General features: G+C 48.4%; 1 protein-coding gene across 4 annotated transcripts in view; it reads left to right on the forward strand.

Annotated features, from left to right (window-relative positions):
* Positions 1-26,976, forward strand: part of LOC103189010 (zinc finger protein ZFAT) — a 28,184-nt gene extending 1,208 nt beyond the window's left edge. Inside the window, exons 2-16 of one of the 4 annotated variants that reach the window (XM_042345576.1) lie at positions 2,486-2,656; positions 3,840-4,103; positions 4,677-4,856; positions 6,058-6,211; positions 7,138-8,516; positions 13,127-13,359; positions 15,959-16,046; positions 16,476-16,625; positions 18,991-19,164; positions 21,487-21,575; positions 22,720-22,858; positions 23,237-23,325; positions 24,463-24,592; positions 25,485-25,603; positions 26,580-26,976. In XM_042345576.1, coding sequence (XP_042201510.1) covers positions 2,486-2,656; positions 3,840-4,103; positions 4,677-4,856; positions 6,058-6,211; positions 7,138-8,516; positions 13,127-13,359; positions 15,959-16,046; positions 16,476-16,625; positions 18,991-19,164; positions 21,487-21,575; positions 22,720-22,858; positions 23,237-23,325; positions 24,463-24,592; positions 25,485-25,603; positions 26,580-26,837 — 3,617 coding nt within the window. In that variant the 3' untranslated portion in view covers positions 26,838-26,976. Of the gene's footprint in view, positions 1-2,485; positions 2,657-3,839; positions 4,104-4,676; positions 4,857-6,057; positions 6,212-7,137; positions 8,517-13,126; positions 13,360-15,958; positions 16,047-16,475; positions 16,626-18,990; positions 19,165-21,486; positions 21,576-22,719; positions 22,859-23,236; positions 23,350-24,462; positions 24,593-25,484; positions 25,604-26,579 lie in introns of all 4 variants that reach the window. The other 3 variants (XM_042345577.1, XM_042345574.1, XM_042345575.1) reach the window with 3 other exon arrangements.
* Positions 26,977-27,355: the final 379 nt, after the last annotated feature.

Here is a 27,355-nt window from a genome sequence, read left to right on the forward strand (position 1 = left end):
ACATACAGACAGAGACACAGACAGAGACACACACACACATACAGACAGAGACACAGACACACATACAGACAGAGACATACATACAGACAGAGACACAGACACACATACAGACAGAGACACATACACACAGAGACACACACAGACAGAGACACACACAGACACACACACATAGAGAGATACACACACACATAGAGAGACACACACACAGAGACACACACACACACACATAGAGACATACACACATAGAGACACACACAGACACACACACATAGAGATACACACACACAAATATACACACACAGACACACACACACACAAACATACACACACAGAGACACACACACATAGAGACACACACACAAACATACACACACAGAGACACACACACACATAGAGACACACACACAAACATACACACATAGAGACACACATACACACACACACACATACACACACATATATACACACACATACATACATACACAGAGACACACACACACACATACATACATACATACATACATACATACATACATACATACATACATAGAGACACATACAGAGACACATATATACATACAACAACAACAAAATAATAATAATAATCCTTGCATTTGATATAGCGCTTTTCACGTCTTCAAGACATCTCAAAGCGCTTCACAGAATAAAGTGAATTGACTGTATATTTGTGGGCGAACGCGGCAGCCGATTGCGCACAGCAATGTCCCACAAACAGTCGTGGATTGAAAATGACCAATTTATTATTGTTTTGGTTTTGGAGGGATTATTATTAGGCTCTGTGTGGAGTAAGGAAACTTACATTTATGGAGCGCCTTTCATGTCGGGACGACGTCCCAAAGCGCTGAACAGTCAGGTGTCGGGGCCCGAGCGTGGGGGGGAGGGGTGGTGTAGGGGTGAGGGAAGGCAGAGAGGTGGGAGGGAGACCAAAGGCATGGTCGAAGAGAAGGGTATTGAGACCGGCCTTGGAGGAGGCGAGGGAGGAAGCGAGGTGAAGGGACCGTGGGATGGAGTTCCAGAGTGTGGGGGCAGAGAGACTGAAAGCCCGGCCACTGATGGGTGGGTGGGTAGGGCAGGAAACATACATGCATACATATATACATACATAGACACACACAACACAGAGACACATACATACACACACATACACACACACAGAGTCACACACACATACATACATGCATAGACGCACACACATATATGCACACGTAGAGACACATACATACATACATACATACATACACACACACACACACACACACACATACATACATACATACATACATACATACATACATATACACACATACACACATACATACATACATACATACATACACGGACACATACATATACACACACATATATACATGCATAGAGACACATGCATACATACAGAAGCAGAGATAAATACATACACACAGACCACATACATGCACACAGACAAACACGTATATACATACACACACAGACATACACAGACACACACGTACACACACATACACACACAGGTACACACATACATAGTGACAAAGACATACGCATACATAGTGACAGAGAGACAGACACAAATACTGATAGTGACAGAGAGAGACGCACACACAGTGACAGAGATACACATGCATACAGACACACATGCACACGCGCGGACACACATACACATAATGACGGAGAGAGACACGCACACAGAGAGACACACACGTACATTGTGACAAAGAGACACATACAATGACAGAGAGACACAGACATATATACACAGTAACAGAGACATCCACATAGTGACAGAGAAACCCACACAGAGAAACATAAACATATACACACACATAGACACGCACATACACACGTAGAGACACAATCATATACGCACACATTGACACATATATACATACAGTGACAGAGACTCACACACAGAGACACACATACATATAGTGACAGAGACATATACACAGTGACAGAGATATACACACACACAGATACACATAGTGAGTGACAGGGAGACACTCATACACACACAAACACACAGATACACATAGTGACAGACACACAGAGACACATAATGACAGAGACACACACACATAGTGACAGAGAGAGACACACAAAGTGACATAGACCCACACAGTGACACACAGGGAGATACACACAGTGGCACACATATAGAAAGACAGAGAGAGAGAGAGAGAGAGAGACACACACGCAAAGTGACAGACACACACAGTGACACTCAGAGACAGACACACACTGCGAGGGAGACGGGCGAGTGAATTGGAGGGAGTGGGGGAGATGCGGCAAGGGGGAGAGAGCATGGGACAAGGCGAGAGTGAAGGGGTGAGGGGACACGGATGGGGGGGTGGCGATGAGAGAGAGGATTATAGCGTGGCTTGGGCAGGAGTCAGAAAGTCTGGGACCCTATCATTCTAATTTGCGATCATCTTGCTCACTTTTACTGTAAATTTACCCCCTCTATTAGATCTGGTCTCCATCTTCATGTGCAAACTTTGCAATCTCTTCTCCCCGAACCGAGATCAGCTGCTGGTTCACGTTTCGGAGCAGCACACAGAGGAAGGCACAGCTCCAGACGATCTCATCGTTCCACTGCGACCTCTGTCTGTCCCCGAGAAAGCTACGCCAGGCGACAAAGGTATGGGAGCGCCAGGATATCCCACGCTTCACTGAAGGGGCTGGGTCCCGTCATTGATTTTGTTTTGGTCAGCTGGGTGTCTCACACTCCCTCTCCCTGCGCCCGCCGCCCCCCCCCCCCCCCACCCCCCCTTGTAACGTCGCTAAGAGTGAAATAACATTCACGGCTGTTTTTTTGAGGGACGCTGCTGTGCGCAATTGCCTGCCGCGTTTCACCCTCAAAATTTACAGTCAATCCATTTTACAGTATATTCTGCGTAATGGTTTGAGAGGTCATAATTAATATTGCAATAGACAATGGAGATACGCAATAACAGGTATTGTGGACTGTGAGCGCGGAACACAAGGACGGGCCTCTAAAATGAACGTGCGAGTTTCGCATTCATTTGCTCCGGCAGAGCAGTGGGACATGTGGAAACTTCCTAGCAAAATGCATTGATGTGACATGACCCCACCTCTGCGTGTGCTGTCTGTACCCTCGCTCAGGAGTCCTCTAGCTCAGTGGTTAGACCACTTGCCTCGCAAGCGAGAGGACCCGGGTTTGATTCCTGCAGAGCCAAAAGTTGGGCAAGTTTCCTTACTCCACACGCCTCTGTTTACCCAGCAGTAAGTAGGAACCCGGTTGTTGCTTTCTAGGTGTAATAATCCCTTAAAAAAACAGAAAAACAAAATGAAGTCACTCAATCTCAATTAGATAATAATTTGGTCACTCGATCCACGACTGTTGGTCGAACACTGCTGTGCGTAATTGGCTGCCGTGTTTCGCCCACAAAATATACAGTCAATTCACTTTGCAATATATTCTGTGAAATTCTTTGAGACGCCTGGAAGAAGTGATTAGCCGCTCTATCAAATGCAAGGATTATTATTAATAAATAGTAAGCCTCCCACTTATGTTAAGTTAACAGCATCACCTCGCTCCCTCACTTGTCTCCTTCAAGGCATGTCTCAAGACCCTTCTCTTTGACTGCACCTTCAGTCACCATCTGACCCCTACCCTCCCTGCCCTCCACCCCTCCTGATCCCCAGCTCGGGTTCAAATCCCTGACCTCCCAGCGCCTTGGGATGTCCACAGGACGTGAAAGGCGCCGTGCAAATGTAATGTGTTGTTGTTGTGAAGCTGGTCCTATTAGCCGAATGTCCCTCGGACACCTCTGCCTCCCCTCATTCTTGTTTTCCTTCAGTGAACACAGCTGTGAAGAGGAAGAGGGGAAGGCCCAAAGGTTCCAAGAAAAAATTTGTATCCGAAGTGCAGGACACCGGAGACGCCGGCAGTTCCAACCAAAGTGCGGAAAGCAAGCCCGAACAGGAAGAAGGGGAGTCGGAAGAGGGGGACAGCCTGGACTGCAGGAAGTGCAGCCGCAAGTTCTCCAACAAGAGGCAGCTGAGGAAACACCGCTGCTTTGTCGTTCTGAAGGACGACGGCGAAGAGGCAGAGGCAGAAGAAGGTAATAATAATAACGCTAAAAATCCTTCTATTTGATACGGCGCCTTATCACGTCTTCGAGACGTCTCAAAGCGCTTCCGAGGATAGACTGCAAAGCGGAGTGACTGTATTTCATAGGCGAAACAAGTTCTGACGTGGGCCTTGGACGACAACCTTCTGACTTGGAGGCGAGAGCGCTACCACTGAGCCACAGAATTGGGAGTAAGCCCTCCACGTTCCTCCCCGCCCAGCCCACATCACTTGACCGGCGGTCAAGTCTTCAGCCTCTCTGCCCCCACCCTTTGGAACTCCATCCCACGATCGCTTCGTCTTGTCCGTTCCCTCCTTCAAGGCCTGTTCAAGACCCTCCTTTTCTTCCACAAGTTCGCTCGCCCTCCTGCCCCTACCCTCCCTGTCCTCCACCCCTCTTGATCCCGACCCCCAGCTCGGGTCCAAATCCCTGACTGTCCAGTGCCTTGGGATGTCCTCCCGACGTGAAAGGCACTGTGTAAATGTCGTTTATTGTTGTTGTTAAGTCGTGCCGGTGCTCACAGGGCTGTGTGCTTGATCTCCCTCTCATTCCCTCTCCCCCCAGACAAGAGCGATCTTGAAGTAGAGTTGGACGGAGAGAAGAAGGACGACGACAGAGACCGGGTGGTAAAAAGGCCACGTTTACCAAAGAACGAGAAGTTGACGTCTAAAGATGTTGAGCAGAACGTAGCTGGAAAGAACCCCATTATCAGTGTGGTTCTCACAGCTCATGAGGCCATTCCAGGTGAGTAGTACCACACACACTGACTGTGGGGTCCTGGCTATAAGTAGTGGTTGGTAAAGTGGTAACTTGGGGCCTTAACCTTAGGCAAGTTTCCTTACTCCACACGCCTCTATTTACCAAGCAGTAAGTCGGAACCTAGTTGTTAGTTGATTGGCTTTACGATTGGCTCAAAGCGCTTCACAGAATATACTGTAAAATGTAGTGACTGTATATTTGTGGGCGAAACGGGGCAGCCAATCGCACACAGCAGTGTCCGACAACAGTCATGGATTGAAGTGACCAATTTTTTTTTAAAAGTAATTATTACCCCCGGAAAAGTGATCCGCCAATCGACCAACAACTGTGTTCCTACTTACTGTTAGGTAAACAGAGGCGTGTGAAGTAAGGAAACATTCCCAACATTTCGCTCTGCCGGGAATTGAATCCAGGTCTCTCGCTAGCGAAGCGAGTGGTCTTAACTACTGAACTACAGGTCCCCACAAATAATAATCTGGTCACTCAATCCACAACTGTTTGTGGGACACTGCTTTGCGTAATTGGCTGCCCTATTTCGCCCACAAAATATACAGTCAATTCACTTCACAGTATATTCTGTGAAGCACTTTGAGACGTCTCAATGACGTGATAAGGCGCAATATCAAATGCAAGGATTATTATTATTATTACCCAATGGCCCATCATGGCCAGATGCCAGTCTGGCTCAGATGGTAGCATTCTCGCTTCTGAGTGAGAGGGTACGTATATGGATTGGGATGAGACATCAAACCGAGGTCCCTGTTGCCTGTTCAGGTAGATGTTAAAGAGCTCGTGGCGCTATTGGAAAAGAGAAGGGAGTTTCTCTCTCCTGGTATCCTGGCCAACAATCCCCCAAATAAAACTGGTCTCTCAATCCACAGCTGTTTGTGGGATGTCGCTGTCTGCAATTGTGCTGCCGCATTTCGCCTACAAAATACACAGTCTATCCACCTTATAGCAAATCCTGCAATGCGTCTTGAGACGTCTCAACAATGTGAAAAGGCGCTATATTGAATGTAATTATTGTATTATTGTATATTTATTCTTCTGTAAACTTGCACCTGCTTTTCTGGATTGGCGAAGTAATATGGAGGAGAAGGAGGGGGGAGAGAGGGGTCAGTGCAGTGCTCTGCCTTTGATGTTGACGAGATTCAATGACATGAAACTCATATTTTGAGCATTCCAGGTGCCACAAAAATTATTCCTATTGAGGCCACACCAGCTGAGGAGACACCAGCGGCTGAGCCCGAAAGTAGTAGCCAAGAGTCAGCTCTGCGCAAGGGTTACCAGGAATATGCAATCCAGCAGGTGCCATTGGAGCTAGCCCAGAGCTCCTTCAGGTGGGTCCCACACAGAACACAAACACACGGAAACCACTGTTTAGAGTGCTTGCCTCGCAAGCGAGAGGACTTAGGTTCGATTCCCGGGCCAGGGCGAAACCTTAGGCAAGTTTCCTTACTCCGCACGCCTCTGTTTTGTGGGACGCTGCTGTGCGCAATTGGCTGCCGTGATTCACCCACAAAATACAGTCAATTCACTTTACAGTGTATTCTGTGAAGCGCTTTGAGATATCTTGACGACCTGATAAGACGCTAAATCAAATGCAAGGATTATTATTATGTGGCAAAAACAGAGTCTGGAAGGGTATAGAAAGAGAGGAACATCCTTTATAATAATAATATAAAGCATTGTGCCGGCACAGGCACAATGGATTGAATGGCCTCCTTCTGTGCTGTAAGATCCTATGAATAATAATCCTTCCATTTGATACAGCCCCTTATCACGTCGTTGAGACGTCTCAAAATGCTTCACAGGAATATACTGTAACGTATAAACCAGTGGTGGCCAACCGGTCAAAGAAGTGGCTCGCACTAGTCTTAAGTAAGTCTTTTTAATCAATGTTTTGTTTCCTTTTTTTCTTGATTGGATATATCTCTTTTGTAGCATAAATCGAGAAACGGCCGATCAAGAAGATTCATTTTTTTGGGCCGACCAAAAAAGGTTGGCCACCAGAGTGTTAAACCAAAGTCACGTCTGCCTGCCCAGACGGACGGTAAAGATCCCAAATTTGCTGTGTGCATAATATTGCTGCGGTCGCCTACAAAGGACAGGAGGTTTCCTGTTCCCAACCCCCTGCTTGGGTCCAAATCCCTGACTGTCCGTCCAGCGCCTTGGGACGCCCCAGCCATCCCAACACGAAAGGCGTTGTTGTGTAAATGTCATTTGCTCTTGTTTTTTTCTAAGAAAAACTGTTCTCCCTTTGCAGGCAAGGGACCACCCAGCTGAAGATCTTCACCTGCGAGTACTGCAATAAAGTCTTCAAGTTCAAGCACTCGCTGCAAGCCCACCTCCGCATCCACACCAACGAGAAGCCTTACAAGTGCCCGCAGTGCGAGTACGCCAGCACCATCAAGGCCAACCTGATCGTGCACATGCGCAAACACACGGGGGAGAAGTTTGCCTGCGATTACTGTGCCTTCACCTGCCTGAGCAAGGGCCACCTCAAGGTGCACGTGGAGCGGGTCCACAAGAAGATCAAGCAGCACTGCCGCTTCTGCAAGAAGAAGTACTCGGATGTCAAGAACCTGCTCAAGCATATGCGGGAGATCCACGACCTGCAGGAGGAGAAGGTGAAGGAGGCTTACGATGAGCTGAGGCTCCTGACGAGGGAGGGCAAGCGGCAGCTGCTGTACGACTGCCACGTGTGCGAGCGCAAGTTCAAGAATGAGTCGGACCGCGACCGGCACATGCTGGTCCACGGGGACGACCGGCCCTTTGCCTGCGAGTTGTGCGACCACGGGGCCACCAAGTACCCCTCGTTGGAGGCCCACGTCCGCAAGCACAAGTTCGTCTACATTTGCGCGCTGTGCGCCAAGAAGTTCGTCAGCTCCATCCGGCTCCGGTCCCACATCCAGGACAGCCACGGACGGCCGGCAGAGCAGGAGCTGTCGGTCTTCAACGACTCCATCAACCGCAGCTTCTATCTCCTGGAGCCGGGAGGCGACATCCAACCCGAGGCCCTGGAGGACCAGGAGCTGACGGCGCTGGTGGCAGTTGACGGCTTCGCCAGGGGGCCAAGCGGGAACGCGGAAGGCGACGGGCGGGGCAGGGGGGCTCCTCCCGCAGAGGTGATCCCCGCGGAGAGCCTGGCTCAACGAGAAGAGGGGGAGCGCCGTCCGGGGACACCGCATGTCGCGGAACTCACCACCCCGCATAAGGAGACGCCCGCTCCCGGGCTCCCGGTGGGGGGCAATGCGGGAGGCTGGCCTGGAGAGGGGGAGGGGGAGGCCGAGCCTTCACCGGCTCTGCCCGTCAGCAGCGCCACGCTGCTGGACCCCGAGGGGGCGGAGAAAAGCGAGCAGCCCGGAGACGGGGATGGGGACGGGGACAGAGACGTCGCCGAGACCCTCGCAGGGCATCCCGAGTCTCCTCAGCTCCGAACCTCGTTGGACACGGCATCCCTGGAGCAGGGGAAGGAAGCTCCGGTGAGCTTTCAGGAAGTCCTCTCCTCACAGGCTCAAAAGGACAGCGTGGACCTCGGAGCCTTCCAGCAGGTTCTGGACAGTTTGCAGAAGCGACAACTGAACTTTGGTCTGTTTGAGAAGATCAGGAAGGTCTATGGGGATCTTGAATGTGGCTACTGTGGTAAGGAACCCTCCATACTTTCAGTGTTCGATCTTGATGCTGTTCAGTTCTGCCACTATTATGATAATAATAATAATAATAATAATCCTTGCATTTGATACAGCGCCTCATCACATGGCTGAGACGTCTCACAATGCTTGCTTCACAGAATAAATTGTGAAGTGTGGCGATTGTGTATTTTGTGGACGAAATGCAGCAGACGATTGCGCACAGCGGCGTCCCACAAACAGTCATGGATTGAGTGACCACATTTTGTTTTCTTGGAGGATTATTACCCCCGCGGAAAGCGATCTGCCAATACTACTTACGTATGTATTACATAAACACTACGTAAACAGTGGCATGTGGAGTAAGGAAACTTGCCTAAAGTTTCGCCTCGCAATTGAGGGCTACAGATATGCTACAGGACTCCTTTAAGAAGCTCTCATTCTTTAATATCCATCAGAGAATGGACTGAGGAGTTTTAGGAACAAAGGAGGCACATTGAGCCTGCTCTACCAGTTTATAAGTCTGTCAGGTCAGATCCGAGGAGACTTTTCCTCCCAGACCCTTCTCCAAGGACGGCTACAATTTTTCAATCTTCGTTGGACACCGGAGTGGTGCCCGAGGACTGGAGAGTGGCCAATGTGACTCCCCTGTACAAAAAGGGACAGAAGGACAAACCTGGGAACTCCAGGCCAGTCAGCCTAACATCAGTAGTGGGGAAACTCCTGGAGACTATAATCCGTCACAGAATACACCTTCACTTAGAAGAATATGGGTTAATGAGGGACAGCCGCACGGATTTGTTAAAGACAAATCTTGTCTAACAAATCTAATAGAATTTTTCGATGAGGTAACGGAGAGGGCGGATAAAGGCAGTGCAGTTGATGTAGTTTATGTGGACTTTCAAAAGGCATTTGACAAAGTGCCACATGAAAGACTTGTAAGAAAGATAGAAGCCCATGGTATAAAAGGGACAGTGGCAGTGGATCCAGAACTGACGGGAGACAGAAAGCAGAGAGTTGTGGTGAACGGCTGCTTTTCTGACTGGAGGGAAGTGTACAGTGGTGTCCCCCAGGGATCGGTATTAGGACCACTGCTCTTCTTAATATACATAAATGATCTGGACTTGGGTATAGCAAGTACCGTTTCCAAGTTTGCGGACGACACAAAGTTAGGGAGGGGGTAAACAGTGAGAAGGATAGGAGCCGACTGCAGGAAGACATAGGAGTTTCAATGTAGAGAAATGCGAAGTAATGCATTTTGGTAGAAAGAATGAGGGGAGGCAGCACAGGGAGATAAGGCTGTAAAAAGGGCATATGGGATACTGGGCTTTATAAATAGGGGCATAGAGTACAAGACTCAGGAGGTGATGATTAACCCATATAAACACTGGTTAGGCCTCAGTTAGAATACTGCCCCAGTTCTGGGCACCGCACTATAGGAAGGATGTTAAGACATTGGAAAGGGTACAGAGGAGATTTACGAGGATGGTACCAGGAATGAGGGACCGTGATGATGAGGAAAGGCTGGAGAGGTGAGGATTATTCTCATTGGAGCAGAGAAGGCTACGAGGAGACCTAATAGAGGTCTTCCAAAACATGAGGGGATTTGATAGGTTAGAGAGGGAAAAACTGTTTGCACTGGTGGGTGTGTCGGTGACTCGAGGTCACAGATTCAAAATAGTATCTAAAAGAAGCCGAGGGGAGGGGAGAAGAAATGTTTTCACGCAGCGAGTTGTTCGAATCTGGAACAGGGCGGTGGAGGCCAATTCGATAACTACTTTTAAGAACACGGTGGACGGGTATTTGAGGAGGACGGGTTTGCAGGGTTATGGGGAAAGGGCCGGGGAGTGGGATTGACCTTACATTGCTCTTTTCAAAGAGCCGGCACAGACTCGATGGGCCGAATGGCCTCTTTTTGTGCTGTACGATTCTATGATTCGATGTTTAACCATGCGTCAGCATATTGCCTCCAGACAGACTTGGGGTAATGCCTCGTCCCAAAGGTCACCTCTTGGTTGCTCTTTTCACTTAGGTCGTCTGATTGCGTTCGCAAATGCTTCCACAACCCTGCCCCTCCCTACTCTCTGCTAACTCCGCATGGACCCGTCCGCTTCCCTACGCCAACCGTCTCCAGCCTGCACCATGTCCCCCGCACGGACCCTCCCCACCATTGGCGTTCGGGCCTTCAGCCTCTCTGCTCCTACCCTCTGGAACTCCATCCCACAGTCTACCCACCTCGCCCCCTCCCTTGGCTCCTTGAAGACCCTCCTCTCCGACCATGCATTCGGTCAACCTCCTGCCCCGCCACTGCCCTCCAGCCTCCCGACCCTCAGCTCGGGTCCAAAACACCGATTGCTCAGCTCCTCCCGACGTGAAAGGCGCTATACAAATGTGACTCTGTTGTTGTTGTCGTCGTCGTCGTCAGGGGGCGTGAGGGATGCAAACCAAAATGTAAGTTCTAGGCCGGCCACTAGGTGGCACTATTGCAACCTGTTGAGATGTGCGTGTGTTGAATTTCTTATTTGTTTTCATCTGCGAAGATGGCGACTCGTGTTTAAGTGCCGTCCTCGGGGAAGGGAGGGGTCTACGAGGTAAACAGAGTCTCCTCGGAACTGACCTGACAGGCCTACAAACTGGTATATAGGTTTTCAACAGTTCAGTGTTCCAAGTGAGACAGCTATTTACGTGTACCGGCACCAAAGTAGTCCACTGCATCCGCCGCTCACCATCAGGTCTCCTCTCTCACTGGGGAGACCGAACGCAGGTTGGGCGACCGATTTGCCGAACGCCTCCGTTCTGTCCGCAAGCACGACCCTGAGCTTCCGGTTTCTTGCCACTTCAACTCTCCCTCCCAGTCCCTTCAACTGACCTCTCCATCCACGGTCTCCTACGCTGCTCCAATGAGCCACAGCGCAAGCTCGAGGAACACCTCACGTATCTGCTGGGGACCTTACAGCCCTCTGGCCTCAATATTGATTTCAACAATTTCAGACCAGGACAGCTCACCTTCCCCCTCTTCTGTGACCATCACCACATCATCTGGGTGCCAGAAACACCTTTTCTCTCTCTCTGGTCTGCCTGTTTCAATTTCCCCACCCCACCCCCTTTGTTTTGCATCATTAACACCTCTTTAACCCATCATACCCTGACCTCTACCCCATTTTCTTCTCTTGTCTCCTTTGCCCTGCCTCCGCCACTCTCTGTTAGTCCTTAAAAGCCTCTCCCTCCCAACATACCCCAGTTCTGACAAAGGGTCACGGACCCGAAACGTTGACTCACGTTCCTTTCTCCATAGATGCTGCCCGACCTGCTGAGTGTTCCCAGCGACTTTTGTTTTATACACTGATAGGGCAGGCTCAATGGGCTGAACACCCTCCTCTGTTCCTAAATTGCATAGTCCGTCCTACATCCACAGACTTTTTCAACGTAGCACACTCTCTCAACCCTCCGTGTCCCGAAACCCTCATACATCTGGTACCTACAGCCTTGACTATTCCAATTCCTTCCTCGCCAGTCTACGTAGCTCCACTATCCACAAAATCCAGAGATCGCTTTTCCGGGGGTAATAATTCCTTCACAAACAATTAAATGAATAATAATAATTTGGTCATTCAATCCACGACTGTTTGTGGGACACTGCTGTATGCAATTGGCTGCCGCGTTTCACCCGCAGAATATAGTCAGTTCACTTTACAGTATATTCTGTGAAGTGCTTTGAGACGTGATAAGACACTATATCAAATGCAAGGATTTTTATTATTATCCAGAACTCCACCACCTGCATACTCACCTGCACTAAACTCCGTAACCCCATAACACTAGTCGTTGCCAGGCTCCACTGGCTCTCTATCACCAAACGGATTGCTTTCAAGATTCTCACGCTCAACAACAACAACAACTTGGATTCATATAGCGCCCTCCACTCCGGACAGCGTCTCAGAGTCATCTTCAAATCCCCTCATGCCCTATCACCTCCTTACCTCTCCAACCTGCTTACCCCCCCTCTCCACCACTGGTCGCGTCTGCTCGACTAACTCCAGCCTCCTGTGTGTACCTCATGCCTTCCGTTCCACCATTGGCAGCCGCCCTTTCAGCCATTACTCCCAGAAACTGCAGAACAGTCTACCCCAATCCTTCCGTCTTGCCCCTCCTGCCCAAGTGCTCTGGGACGTTACCCTGCCTGAGGGGCGCTATATAAAAGCAAATTGTTGTTGTTACCCCATCTTCAGGTTGTGTCTGAAGACAACAACAAGTCACGCATTTATTTGAATGTAAAAAACCCAAAAAACAAATCACCCCGTCCGTTGCCTCCTTCAAGGTCTGTCTCAAGACTTCCCTGTTCGACCGCACTTTCTTTCACCCTCCTACCTTACTCTCCCTGCCCCCCACCCCTTCTGATCCTAACCTCCAGCTCGGGTCCAAATCCCTGACTGTCCAGTGCCTTGGGTCGTCCTCCCGTCGTGAAAGATGCTGCGTAAATGTTATTTACTGCTGTGGTTGATGTTGATGATGATGATGATGTATTTTATGGTGCTTCTTTCTTTGTTTCTCTTCCCGCTTCCTCCCTCGCCCCTTCCTCTCCTCCTCTTCCTCTCCCCCCCACCCCCCCCCTCATTCCCGAAGGGAAATTGTACTGGTATCAGGTACACTACGACATGCACATTCGGACCCACACCCGGGAGCACCTGTACTACTGCTCCCAATGCAGCTACTCCTCAATCACCAAGAACTGCCTCAAGCGTCACGTGGTGCAGAAACACAGCAACATCCATCTCAAGTGCCCGGCTGAGGGCTGCTTATACACCACGGCAGACAAGTACAAGCTGCAAGCCCACCAGAGGAACCACAGTGAGCTGGTAGGTCCCACGGTTCAGAGAGAGTGGTCTCTGCCTCCACCCCCCTCCCCGCCCCCAACCCACAGCGCCCTCCAAGCAAAGCCCTGGAAGCCACCGAACCACTGGAGAGGTTTTGGTCCTGCACTATCTGCTAATAATACACAGTCTAAATCCACTTTACACTTTTTGAGATGTCTCAATGACGTGATAAAGGCTCTATATCAAATTCGCGGCTGTTTTTGGGGGGACACTGCTGGGTGCAAACTGGCTGCCGTGTTTCACCCACAAAATACCCAGTCAATCCACTTTACGCTGTGTTCTGTGGAGCGCTTTGATATGTATCATCAACCCGATAAGGCGCTATATCAAATGCAAGAGTTAGTATTTTATTATGATAACAAGGAGTGTTATTAATATGATCAAAGCATCTCAAAGCACGTCACAGTAATTACTGACAACTGTATTGACTGCGTGTAAATGCAGCAGCTGTTCCACACACGGCAAACTGACTCAAATGAGTGGCCAATTTTATCCGGGGGTTGTCAACCAGGACATCGGGAGAGAGGAACTCTCTTACTCCCTTCTCTTCGAATAGTGCTGTGAATCTTTTAATGCCCACCTGAACAGGCACAGATGAGACTGGTCTCCGAGTCCTGCCGATGAGCCAGGCTGGGCTGTGTTGTTATCAGCAGTGCCCTGGAATACTGCGGACCCGCCTGGCTCAGGACCTGGACAAGAGACCATCGCAGAGGGCTGGCTCGATTCCAACATTCTGTTGTCAAACATGTCACCTTGGAGCCAGTTCAGCTTTCTTCCCCCCCACCCCTCCCCAAAGAGGGTACCTCATCTGTAGGAAGGCTTGTTTCTCCGGAGCTCAGTACTGCACTGATAACACTTAATAGTAACAATAATAATTCTTGCATTTTATATAACACCACGTCGTGTCGTTGGGACGTCTCAAAGCACTTCACAGAACATACTGTAAAGTGTATTGACCGTATATTTTGTGGACGAAACCTGGCAGTGTCCCACAAACAGTCATGGATTGAGTACATAGAAATGGATACACACCTTGCCCAGTTTAAATATAGATAAGTATTGAGTTGTGTTGTATTACATGCTTTCCAACGGCAGAAAACTATTTCACACAATGAGTTATCTCAAATCTCAGAAATAATTGTTATGTGGGCAAACTTGGCTGCCAGCAACATCCCACAAGCAGGAATGTGAGACAAGCGGCTAATTAAACTGCCGACTGGATCAGACATCGTAGGTAGCGCACAGCCCTGCCACGGACCACAGTGCACAATGTGTAAACCCGGGAGCAAGGCAAAAAATTACCACTGGCGCCTGACGAAAATTCCTCGACATGGAATGCTTTGCCAACCCCACGGGACCGCAGTCACAAGATAATAATAAATACTTTTATAATAGTCCTTGCATTTGATAAAGTCACGTCGTTGAGACGTCTCAAAGAGCTGCACAGAATATACTTTAAAGTGGAGTGACTATTGTCTGGGCAAATTATAATTTTTTTTTTGGACTGTGTATTTTGTGTGTGAAACGCGGCAACCAGTTGCACACAAACAGTCGTGGATTGAGTGAACCAATTCTTTAATATTTTTTGGAGGGATTATTACCCCAGGAAAGCAATCTGCCACTCGACTAAAACTGGGTTCCTACTTACAGCTGGGTAACTAGAGCCTGTGGAGTAAGGAAACTTGCCTAAGGTTTCGCCCTGCCCGGGAATCGAACCTGGGTCCTATCCCTTACGAGGCGAGTGCTCTAACCACTACAGACTCCCAAGATTTGACCAAAAAGATAATTTCATGGCATTGAATTGTATGCGGCTCAGGTATTTATTTCAGTAAAATTAAAATGCTGGACTGTGCACAGTTGACTGTGCACTTTAATTCGGCTTAATCCATTATTAAATTCTTAGAAATGTAACCTCTTTCAAAACTGCAGCATTGTTTGCTCGGGGCAATCTTGTACCAGTACCAGTTGATCTTTGCCAGCTTGACATCACATCTCAAATAGCAGATAAGTTAAGTCGGGAGTGTGTGCACTAACAGATTCAGCACAGTTCACAGAATTTGGGAAATCACTGCAGAGAAGCTTTGTCAGCCAAGTTTCGCTCACAAAATACACAGCCGATCCACCTTACAATATATTCTGTTTTGGTGGGCTACCACCAGCTCTAGACTGGAGCATGGTGAGGGTGGCTGAGCAGAAGAGCTCCGTGTCCTCGCTTACTGTTGGTGGTGCTAACCTTTGGATGACACATATTTTATGGAGTCCTCGTCTCAAAGCTGTTCACAGAATACACTGTAAAGTGTAGTGACTGTATATTTTGTGGGCCAAACGCGGAAGCCAATTGTGCACAATAGTGTCCCACAAGCAGACGTGGATTAAATGACCAAATTATTCAATCTTTTAAAATAAATTTGAAGGGATTATTACCTCCGGAAAGCGATCCGCCAATCAGCTAACAACCATGTTCCTACTTTTACTGAGGCACGTGGAGCAAGGAAACTTGCCTAATGTTTCTCTCTGTGCAACAGAAGCAATTGTTATGCACTGACCCATTTCTGTCGCTTTCCTCCTGTGTTTGATCCAGGATAAGAAGACTTACACTTGCCCCGTGTGTGAGAAGTCCTTCTCCGACGATCGTCTCATCAAGACTCACATCACCACCTACCACCCAGGTCAGTCGGTGTCCCAAACCCACTGCTCAGCTGTCGTTTCTATCATAAGAACGTAAGAATTTGCTCGGCACAAGAAGACCAAAGGTCCATCTAGTTCGCCTTCCAGCATCTTGGCAATCTCTTTACATGTTGTGTCCCAAGCTATATACTGTATCCCCAGATATTATTATAATAATATTCCTTGCATTTGATGTAGCGCCTTATCACGTCGTCAAGACATTTTATCAATCAGAATAAGGGTCCTTATTCTCACACAGCCAGGGTACTGTCAGAGGGACAGCTTCTCTGCTTTAAACTCTCTTGTTCCTTCCAAGCTCTCAGTGCAACCTTTATCCTCCCTGCCACATCCTCGCTGTGTTCACAGCTACGCTCAGCGCACCAACCACCCAACCCGCCCTCACCAAATTCTCTCCCGCTGTCCGTCTGCAGAGGTCCCCATGAGCACCATCTCGGAGATTCTGGGGAAGCGAGTCCAGCTGAAGGGTCTGATTGGGAAGCGGGCGGTGAAGTGTCCTTACTGTGACTGTTACTTCAGGAAGAACGGCACGGATCTACAGCGCCACATCTGGGCACATGAAGGTATTGGGGGGGGGGGGGGGGGGGGGAGAACTACCTGGTATTAAGAATACTACTGATAATAACCCTTGCATTTGATATAGCACTGTATCACTTTGTTGAGACAGCTCAAAACGCTTCACAGAATATATTGTAGGGTGGATTGGCTGTGTATTTTGTGGGTTAAACTTGGCAGCCAATTGAGCGCAGCAGCGTCCCACAATCTGTCTTCGAATTGAATGATCGTTAATTTTTCTTGGAGGAATTATTACCGCCATTGATTGATCTGCCAATCAACTAACAGCCGGGTTCCTACTTACTGCTAGGTAAACAGAGGCGCATGGAGTAAGGAAACGTGCCTAAGGTTTTGCCCCGGCCGAGAATCGAACCTGGGTTCTCCCGCTTGCGAGGCGAGCGGTCTAATCATTATGCTACAGGGCTCCACAATATCAACATGGGCGCCATCGGAGGTCAAGTGTTCTATTAACACTGCATTGTAGTTTTGGTCTAGATTTCAAGTCAAAAGTCCCGATGTGGGCCTTGAATCCACAGGTAGGCCGATTATTGCATAACTGTTGCATTACATTAATAGATTAGAAATTGTTTTATTACACTGTAAATCTCCCCTGAAGCATTATTTGGAAATGTATTGTTTATCTGAACAGCTGTAAACTATCAGTTAATCGAATAAACCAAGCTGGACTTTGAAACTTCAAATGGGCTGCCTTGCTCTGCCCACAAATCTACAGTCCAAATCACGTTAGAATCTCTCCTCCAGCCTCCATAACAGCAACAGCTGGTGCGATAGAGGAGCAGAGCACAAAGGAGATAGGAGGAAAACTATTTTTGTGATCTCTTTGCTCACTAGAGTATAATGATAATCCTTGCATTTGATAGAGCACCTTATCACGTTGTCGAGATAATAATAATAATAATAATAATCCTTCCATTTGATATAGTGCTTTTCGCGTCGGGAGGACGTCCCAAAGCGCTTCACAGAACACATTGTAAAGTGAATTGACTGTATATTTGTGGGCGAACGCGGCAGCCGATTGCGCACAGCAATGTCCCACAAACAGTCGTAGATAGAAAATGACCAATTTATTATTGTTTTGGGTTTTGGAGGGTTTATTATTAGGCTCTGTGTGGAGTAAGGAAACTTGCCCAAGGTTTCGCCCTCTGCCTGGAATTGAACTCAGGTCTCTCGCTTGCAAAGCGAGTGCTCTAACCACTGAGCTACAGGACCCCACTTAAAATTGTATTACCAGCCTATATTGCGTCCCCTCATTCTTTCTTCCAAAACTGTAAACTTTATACTGTAAAGTGGATTTACTATGTATTTTGTGGCCGAAACGCAGTTGCCGATAGCGCACAGCAGCGTCCCACAAACAGTCGTGGATTGAGTGACCACATTTTTGGACGGTAGTTTTTGGGGAGGAGGGATTATTACCCCCAAGAAAGCGATGTAACAACCGGGTTCGTACTTACTGTTAGGTAAACAGAGGCGTGTGGAGTATGGAAACTTGCCTAAAGTTTCGCCCTGCCCGGGAATCGAACCTGGGTCCTCTCACTTGCGGGGCGAGTGCTCTAGCCACTACACCATACTGTTTCTTCCTGTGTTGCCTCTGGGGATCTGCTTGCTCACAAATTGTCTGCCAGAAACCAGTGTCCGAATGGGGCTTCCTTCCTGGAGTGATCTCCCTTAGTCTAGTGGTTAGAGCGCTTGCCTTGCAAGCGAGAGGACCTGCGTTCGATTCCTTGGCAGGGCGAAACCTTAAGCAAATTATTAATTATGATTGATTGTTATTAATTATTAATCTTTAGATTTGGTATTTAGTCAGGATGATGCCAAAAGCACTTACAGCATTTACTGCAAATAAAGAAATAAATTTACTCAAGTTTATTGGTGGATCACTTTCAATTGGTGGATCACTTTCTGGGGGGTGATGATCCCTCCAAGAAAAAAAAATGTGGTCACTGAATCTATGACTGTTTGTTGGACACTGCTGTGCGCAATTGGCTGTGCAGTGTCTCGCCCACAAAATACCTCCATCCACTCCATTTTACAGTATATTTCTATGAAGCGCTTTGAGACATCTCAACGAGGTGGTAAAAGGCACAGTATCAAATGAAAGGATTATTATTATTATTCCTCTGTTTCCTTCTTTCAAAAGATAGGTAGATGAAAACGAAAAATTTGCAAGGGTATGGGGAAAGAACGGATAAGTGGGACTGATTGGGTAGCTCTTCCAAATGGGCGATGGGCCGACTGGCCTCCTTCTGTGCTGTGATTCCTATGATTCTGAAAGTTTCTGTGGAAGACAAACTCGATGGACCTTGTTCTTGTTTTGTCTAGCGATTCTTATATTCTCTTGTTCCTCCTGCTCAGGGGTGAAGCCGTTCAAGTGCTTGTCCTGCGAGTACGCCACGCGCAGCAAGAGTAACCTCCGCGCCCACATGAACCGACACAGCACCGAGAAGAGCCATCTCTGTGACCTGTGCGGGAAGAAGTTCAAGTCGAAGGGCAGCCTGAAAAGCCACAAACTGCTGCACACGGCTGATGGTGAGTAATGCTGCTCCGCCTACAGTGGAGATCCTGTAGCTCAGTGGTTAGGGCACTCGCCTCGCAAGCAAGAGATCCCTGGCTCGATTTCTGGGCAGGGCTAAATGTTGGGCAAGTTTCCTTACTCCACACTCCTTTGCTTATTTAGCAGTAAAATACTTTACAGTATATTCTGTGAAACGCTTTGACACGTATCAACGACGTGGTAAGGCGCTATATCAAATGCAAGGATTATTATTTACATTTCACCACTGTACTTACAAAATGAACTTTCTCTGAGTTGGACCCAAAAAAAAGTATAATAGATTCTCTTAAAGTATACCTTACATTTAGAATTATTTGCATAACAGATGCGTAAGATTGTTAATGGGGCTCATAAACTGCTGGGAGTCGAGATAACATTTAATGGTGGATGATAAGCAGCAAGGTTAGGTGTAAGGGGCAGCGTGGATTTTTATTTTGATCAGCCAGGTAGGTATCTGGCACATATGGAAATCCATCACCCTGCTTAAGAGTCTCCAAACCAAACTGGGAATTCCATGCATCCCACCTACACATAAGATGGACACTCTTTCCCTGGAGGGACTCACCCTGCTTACCTAATTCCAGAGAGTTTTAAGAGCAGGTTGGCAAGAGCCAAGGCTTGGGGACCCCAGAGTGTGGGTTTGGGTAACTGCTGGAGTCTAACCAGCTAAATCCGCACAGCTTGCCATTTATATTGCCGTCTGGCAAGTTTCCTGCTGCTTGTCCAGCTAGGACCACCCTACCACTCTACCCGTTAGCGCTTTGGCTTGCAGGGCTAACCTGAGCTGAATAGGATGACTTTCTGGCTCCAGTGACTGGTCTGTCCTTCCAAGTCCTGCCGATGGGCCAGGCTGGGCTTTGCTGTCAGCAGCAGTGCCCTGGAATGCTGTGTCTGGCTCAGGAACAGGACTGCAGCACAGAAGCAAGGCATGGTATTGGACCTCCAGCACCTCCTTGGATGGTCCACTCACATGTTTACATCTCTCTCTCCTTCTCCTGTAGAGGAATTCAATATGAACTGTTTGCTCACTCTCCCTCCCCCTCATAGACACGGAAACTGGGAACAGCCCTTTGCCATGTGTCCTGATCCACATAAAATATTGTTGTTGCTTCTGTCTCTCCTGTGTTACGTTATCGGAGGCGCCGTGCTTCAGATGAGACGTTAAACCGAGGTCTTGTCTGTGCCTCTTCAGGTGGATGTTATAGATCCCGCGGCGCTATTGGAAAAGAGAAGGGAATTTCTCTTACCCGGTGTCCTGGCCAGCAATCCCCCAGATAAAATTGGGCAATCATTCCATGGCTATTTGTGGGACATTGTTGTGTACAAACTGCCTGCTGCATTTGTCTTCAAATACACAGACAGCCAATCCACTTTTCAGTAATTCCTGTGAAGCGCTTTCAGATGCCTCGACGATGTGGTAAGGCTCTATATCAAATAAAGTATTATTATATTATTATTATCCACTCCATAAATCCCATTGCCATCATGCACCTGTCTAATTTCCTTGCAGTATATTAGATAAGAGAGCAACACTAATGCCTCCAAAAAAAGTAGTAATAAATACTCGCTCAACCCATGACTGTTTGTGGGACACTGCTGTGCGCACTAAATGAATTGCATTTCATTTAGTGTGCACAGCAGTGTCCCACTTTAAACTGAGTGCAGTTTAAACTCACACTCAGGAAAGCATTCTGGTTGCCTGCACATGTTTAAATATTGTCTAAGTGAAACCTCAACTTTCTCTAGATATTTTCGTACATTTTGTTTCATGTGTCTTACAAAGCTCTGCTTTGGATACTCACAAGGAAGGCAGTAGTTTTCCATACGTGTCTGATAGACAGCTGGTTGAAAAGGGCATTGTGCAACTGAAAGGAACAGGCTTGTTTAAGGTTAAATAATAATCCTTTTATTTGATATAGCGCCTTATCACGTTGAATCATCTCACAGAACATACTGCAATGGATTGACTGTATTTGGTAGGCAAAACATGGCAGCCAATTGTATACAGCAGTGTCCCACAAATAGTTGTGGATTGAATGATCAAATTATATTTCTTGAAGAGATTATTATTTCAAAGCGATCCCCCAGTCGACTAACAACCGGGTTCCAACTTACTGCTAGATAAACAGAGGCGCGTGGAGTAAGGAAACTTGCCTAAGGTTTTGGCCCACTCAGGAATCGAACCCAGGACCTCTCACCCGCGAGACAAGCGCGGTAACCATCCTCTACGGGTCTTACTGGAAAAGTCAATTGGCTCCACAAGTTAACAGGGTTTTTTGCCTTTCATTTCCTTACAGGCAAACAGTTTAAGTGCACTGTGTGCGACTACACGGCAGCTCAGAAACCAAATCTTCTACGGCACATGGAGCAACATGCGGCCTTCAAGGCAAGACTAACTTTGGTTCAGTTCGCAACGTTTCCTCTTGAAAGAATGCTGTGCAGACTCCCCGCAGGGTTGTATCACGCGATTGTTCGGTTGCGACGCCTTGTGTTCTCGGCGCTCCCTTCCTGTAGGACAGGGTGGTCCACTCTTCTGGTTGCTGGGGGCCTGATCCCTAGTTGAGAAATGCCGCATAAGCAAACATTTTTGTGTTTCCCTTCCAGAAACATAACAACATTTTTGAGAAGTGTTGCACAAGCGCCATTTTGGGGTTTTTCGAGGGGGCGGGTGGGTCAGATGAAATGGAGGGAAAGGGGGTAGACTTGGATGGAATCGGCCCGTGGGCCACATGTGGCCTGCTGGCCGCCAGTTGGACCACTCTGTTGTTGGGTAACCTCTCGGAGCGCTTTACATAGATAAAGCGAGATGACTTTGCCGTTGCCCAAGGCACGTTCAAAGAGGAGGGGCTGAAAGGCAGAAAGGGAGGGATAGAAGAATAGAGTTCCCAAGCTTAGGAACAAAAAAACAGGGGGAGGTCATTCAGCCTTCGAGCCTGGTCTGAATTCTATTAGATCATAGCTGATCTGTTCCTCTCTTTTTAAGTACTGTACTTTTTTTTTTGGCCCAATTCAGAGAAAGTTCATTTTGTAAGTATAGGCGTGAAAAGTAAATAATAATAATAATAAAAACAATAATCCTTGCATTTTATACAGCGCATTATCACATCTTCGAGACGTCCCAAAGCGCTTCACAGAATATACTGTAAAGTGAATTGACTGTATATATTGTGGGCGAGCCGTGGCAGCCAATTGCGCACAGCAGCGTCCCCACAAACAGCCGTGGGTTGGGTGAATTATTATTATTGAATTATTATTATTTTTTGGAGGGATTATTACCACCGGAAAGCGATCCGCCAATCAACTAACACCCGGGTTCTTACTTTCTACTGGGTAGAAAGAGGCGCGTGGAGTAAGGAAACTTGCCTGAGGTTTTGCCCGACCCGGGAATCGAGTGCGGGCCCCCTTGCTTGCGAGGGGAGCGCTCTAACCACTACGCTACAGGACTCCTGTTGTTGCCAGTCGCTGCGGGTGTTGTCTTCAGTGTGCTTCCCTGAATTTACCATAAAACGTTTGCTCATTCTTTGCCCCAGCCTTTCCGATGTGCTCTGTGTCACTATTCCTGTAACATGGCTGGATCACTGAAGAGACATTACCACAAGAAACACCCCAACGAGGAGTACGTGAATGCAGGCACCGGCGTGCTGGCTCAGGAGAGCGTGGCTCAACAAGGTACACAAACTGCTGCTCATTCAACCCGGCCGGGTGCGAGATCCAGGAGGAATCATCCTTGACCTTGCCAGGTGCCATCCTTCAGATCAGACGTTAAACCGAGGCCTGTCCATAAGGTGGTGGTTAAAGATTCCTGTAGCGTAGTGGTTAGAGCACTCGCCTCGCTAGCAAGAGGACCTGGGTTCAATTCCCGGACAGGGCTGTTTGTGTGGACACTGCTGTGCGCAATTGGCTGCCGCGTTTCGCCCACAAAACACTCAGTCAATTCACTTTACAGTATATTCTGTGAAGCGCTTTGAGGCATCTCCATGGTGTGAAAAGGCGCTATATCAAATGCAAGGAATATTATCATTATCCTGAGTGTTTTTCTGTCTTAAGGTGGTGTGAAGTGTCCGGTGTGCAGCTTTGTGTACGGTACCAAGTGGGAGCTGAACAGACATCTGAAGAACAAGCACGGTCTGAAGATTGTGAGCAGTGTAGAAGGAGAAACCGTAGGTCTCTTGTTACAAGAGATCCCAGTTTGTTTGATGTGTTCAAGGACCTTAGACTTCCTGAGTGATTGATTTGTTTCACCCACAAAATACACAGTCATTTCACTTTACAGTACATTCTATGAAGCGCCTCGAGACATCTCAGCGACATGATATGACGCTATTATTATTATTATTCAAATTACTCGCGGGAGTGTGTTAAAAGTATCCAGTGCAGCCCTTGGATTTTTTTGGGTCAGCCGGGTGTCTGACACATCTGTTTACCTAATTCCATAGAGTATTAAGCGCAGGTTGGCAAGAGCCAAGGCTTGGGGACCCCAGAGGGTGCATTGGGGTAACTGCTGGAGTCTAACTAGTTAAAATCATTGAGAGCAGTGTCTGGTAAGCTTTCCTTGCAGTTACGACCACCGTACCTGTTAGGGCTTTGGCTTGCATGGGCTAACAGGAGCTGAGTGGGCTGACTTCCTGCCTCCAGTGACTGGTCGGCTCTTCCAGGTCCTGCCGATGAGCCAGGCTGGGCTGTGCTGTCATCAGCAGTGAGTGCCCTGGAATACTGCAGCCCCTCCTGGCTCAGGAACCGGGACTAGAGACTTGACACAGAGGGCTGGCTCGATTCCATTATCAAACACGTCAGTCAGCTACAAGGAGAACGCTTACCTCATACAGTTTACAGAGCTGTAAAGATTTGTTATCTAAATGAGGGCAATACTGTATACATTCTATATCCCATGTACCTTGGGTTGATATTTATTTCTTCAATAAAAACATAAATCCTAAATCCTTTTGGTTCCATAAACTTACAATTGACCTTTAGGTTCCATAAACTTACTCCCATTAACGCATTAGAAAATGTTAAGTAGAGTCCATTACATAAGAACCATTTAGCAGTTTGTTTCTAAAATGAACTAGACACGTGTCTCTTGCAGCAGTTACCCCAACGCACACTCTGGGATTATTATTATTATTATTAATAACACGGTCACTGCACTTGACAGGATTTGCTTAAAAAGCACTTGGAGATGTAATACCGTTAATGCCAAATGCCTTGTGTAGTGAGAATCGGGGTACAGCACTCGGGATAGTGATTACAGATGTCTTTGTGATTGTGCACAGCAGGTTCTGGAGGCTCCCCCAGACCAACCTCAAACCCAGTACTTCCACATTGCGGAGAGTGAGGAGGATATGCAGGGGACGCAGGAAGCTGTGGCAGCCCTGCAGGACCTGCGATACAACACCGAGAATGGTGAGAGAACCAAGGCTCGTCTGTCTGAGAGGCTCAGGCCTCGGGGCCCCTTTATTAAGCCTAGAGCGCGACTTTAGTTAGACCTCTGGGGACTCTGTGCAACAACAGGTGGAGGAGTCCTGTAGCTCAGTGGTCAGAGCACTCGCCTCGCAAGCAAGAAGACCCGGGTTCGATTCCTGGGTGGGGTGAAACCTCAGGCAAGTTCCCTTACTCCACACGCACTCCTCTGTTTCCCCAGCAGTCAGTAGGAATCCGGTTGTTAGTCCAATGGCAGATCGCTTCCCCTCCCCCCCCCCCAATTAAAAATTTGGTCACACAATCCATGATTGTTTGCGGGACACTGCTGCGCGCAATTTTCCCACAAAATACATGGTCACCGCACTTTACATTCTGTGAAGCACTTCGAGACCTCTCAATGATGTAATAAGGCGTTATAATAATAATGTTATATCAAATGCGAGGATTATTATTAACAAAAACAAATTGAATTTATATAGCGCTTGTCGCCTCGGCCAAGGCTCGGGGGAACCCGGAGTGTGTGTTGGGGTAACTGCTGGAGTCTAACCAGCTGAAAGCACATATCTTGCCATTGAGAGGGCTGTCTGGCCAAGCTTTCCCGCTGCTTGTCCAGTTCAGATCATCCTACCCGTTAGAGCTTTGACTGCAGGGTTAACAGGAGCTGAGTAGGAGGATTCCCTGCCCCCAGTGACTGGTCTGCCCTTCCAGGTCCTGGTCCTGCAGATGAGCCAGGCTGGGCTGTGCTGTGCTGTCATCAGCAGTGCTCTGGAGTATTGCAGACCCGCCTGGCTCGGGAACCCAGGCGCTGCTGGAATAGCCATGAGGGCTCTGGCTTGCAGTGTTAACAGGAGCTGACCTTGCCTTGTGCTCCTAGGGGAGAGGATGGATTCTGCAGCTGTGAATATCCTACAGCAGATTATCGGCCTGGCTCCAGAGCATCCTGATGCTACCGTGGTCACCATGGCACCGGGCACACTGACTGTCGTGGAACAGGTAAAGATCTCATTTCTTCAACTCTCCTCGTTGAGTCCTGTAGAGTAGTGGTTAGCACACTCGCCTCGCAAGCGAGAGGCCTGGGATCGATTCCCGGGCAGAGCGAGACCTGAGGCAAGTTTCTTTACTCCACACACCTCTGTTTACGCCTCCGCAATAAGTAGGCACCTGGTTATTAGTCGATTGGCGGATCGCTATTCCGGGGGTAATAAGCCCTTCAAAAAAAATCGGTCACTCAATCCACGACTTTTTGTGAGACACTGTCGTGCACAATTGGCTACCGCGATTCACCCACAAAATATACAGTCAATTCACTTTAAGTATCTCCTGTAAAGCCGCTTTGAGACGTCTCAATGATGAGATAAGACCTGATATCAAATGCAACCGTTATTATTATAGCATGAAAAAATGGTCCGAATGGTCCTTTGTCATACATTTCTGTGATTCGATGGAAGGCAGTCAAAGGCCAGGGTAAGAGGTTAGGAAAGCGAAACTGAAGCCACCACCAACAAATGACATTTACACGGCGTCTTTCAAGTCAGGAGGACGTCCCAAGGCGCTGGTCAGTCAGGGATTTGGACCTGAGCTGGGGGGGTGGGGGGGGGTTGGGATCAGGAGGGGGTGGAGGCCAGAAATCATCATTTCTTCAAGACGTGTCAAAGCCCTTCGCAGAATATACCGTAAAGTGAATTGACTGTATATTTTGTACATTATTATAAATAATATATCATTATATAACATATTATAATCGAATAATAATGATTATAATAATAGGAATACTAATAATCAAAGTCAGGGTCCTTTCACTTGCGAGGCGAGAGCTCTCACCACTACCCTATGGGTCTACACAGCAAGAATTATTATTATCGTTACGGAGAGGCCACAAGCTGAGCTGACGGCTGTGTTTTCTCTCTCTGTCTCTCTCTCTCTTCCTCTCCCTCTCTCTCTCTCTCTCTCTCTCCTCCCTCCACGGCAGGCCGAGGCAGAGGAGGCCGCTAGCCACACAGTGATGATCAGACAGGCCCTGGAGCAGGGCGGGGTGGAGCTGGTGGAGCAGGTGGTGGTCTCTGCGGACGAGGTGGAGGGCATCGAGACGGTGACCGTGTACACCCAGGGCGACCAGGCTTCCCAGTTTATCGTCTACGTGCAGGAGGCTTTGCCCAGTGCTGCCGGCGGCGGGGGATGCCAGGACGGGGGGGAGGGGGAGGCCGCCCAGCGGGACCCCGAGTCATAGCCGGCTCCTCCGTCCACATCGCACTGTGGCCAAAACCCCCTACTGCTCCCCTCTGGGCAGCTCTGCTCTGTACGCAGCAAATGCAGGGAGAGACGGGAGAGAGAAAGAGAGCGAGCGAGCGAGAGAGCAGGGGAGGGAGGGAAGAAGAGAGGGGGCTGGAGTGAGAGGGGAGGGCAAGAGAGAGAAAGGGAGACAGGGAAAAAACAGAGGGGGTGGGCAAGGGAAAGAGTGAGGAGAGAGAAGAGAGGGGGAAGGAGGGAAGGAGAGGGGCTGGAGCGAGGGGGAGGGCAAGAGAGAAAGACGGAGAGGGAGACAGAGGGTGGAGGGGGCAAGGGAGAGAGTGGAGAGAGAGAAGGGGGGGGAAGGAGGTAGAGGGGTGAAAGAGAGAGGGGAGGGAGGGAGAGAAAAAGAAGTGGGGGCGAGAGAGATAGGGAGGGGGAGTGGCGGTTCTCTGTAAAAGCAGCGACCTCAAGAATAGCAGAGCTAAGGCCGAGGAGCAGAGCACAGCCTGTGTTACT

The sequence above is a fragment of the Callorhinchus milii genome, unplaced genomic scaffold (genome assembly GCF_018977255.1).
Source record: "Callorhinchus milii isolate IMCB2004 unplaced genomic scaffold, IMCB_Cmil_1.0 Scaffold62, whole genome shotgun sequence".
NCBI classification, from domain to species: domain Eukaryota; kingdom Metazoa; phylum Chordata; class Chondrichthyes; order Chimaeriformes; family Callorhinchidae; genus Callorhinchus; species Callorhinchus milii.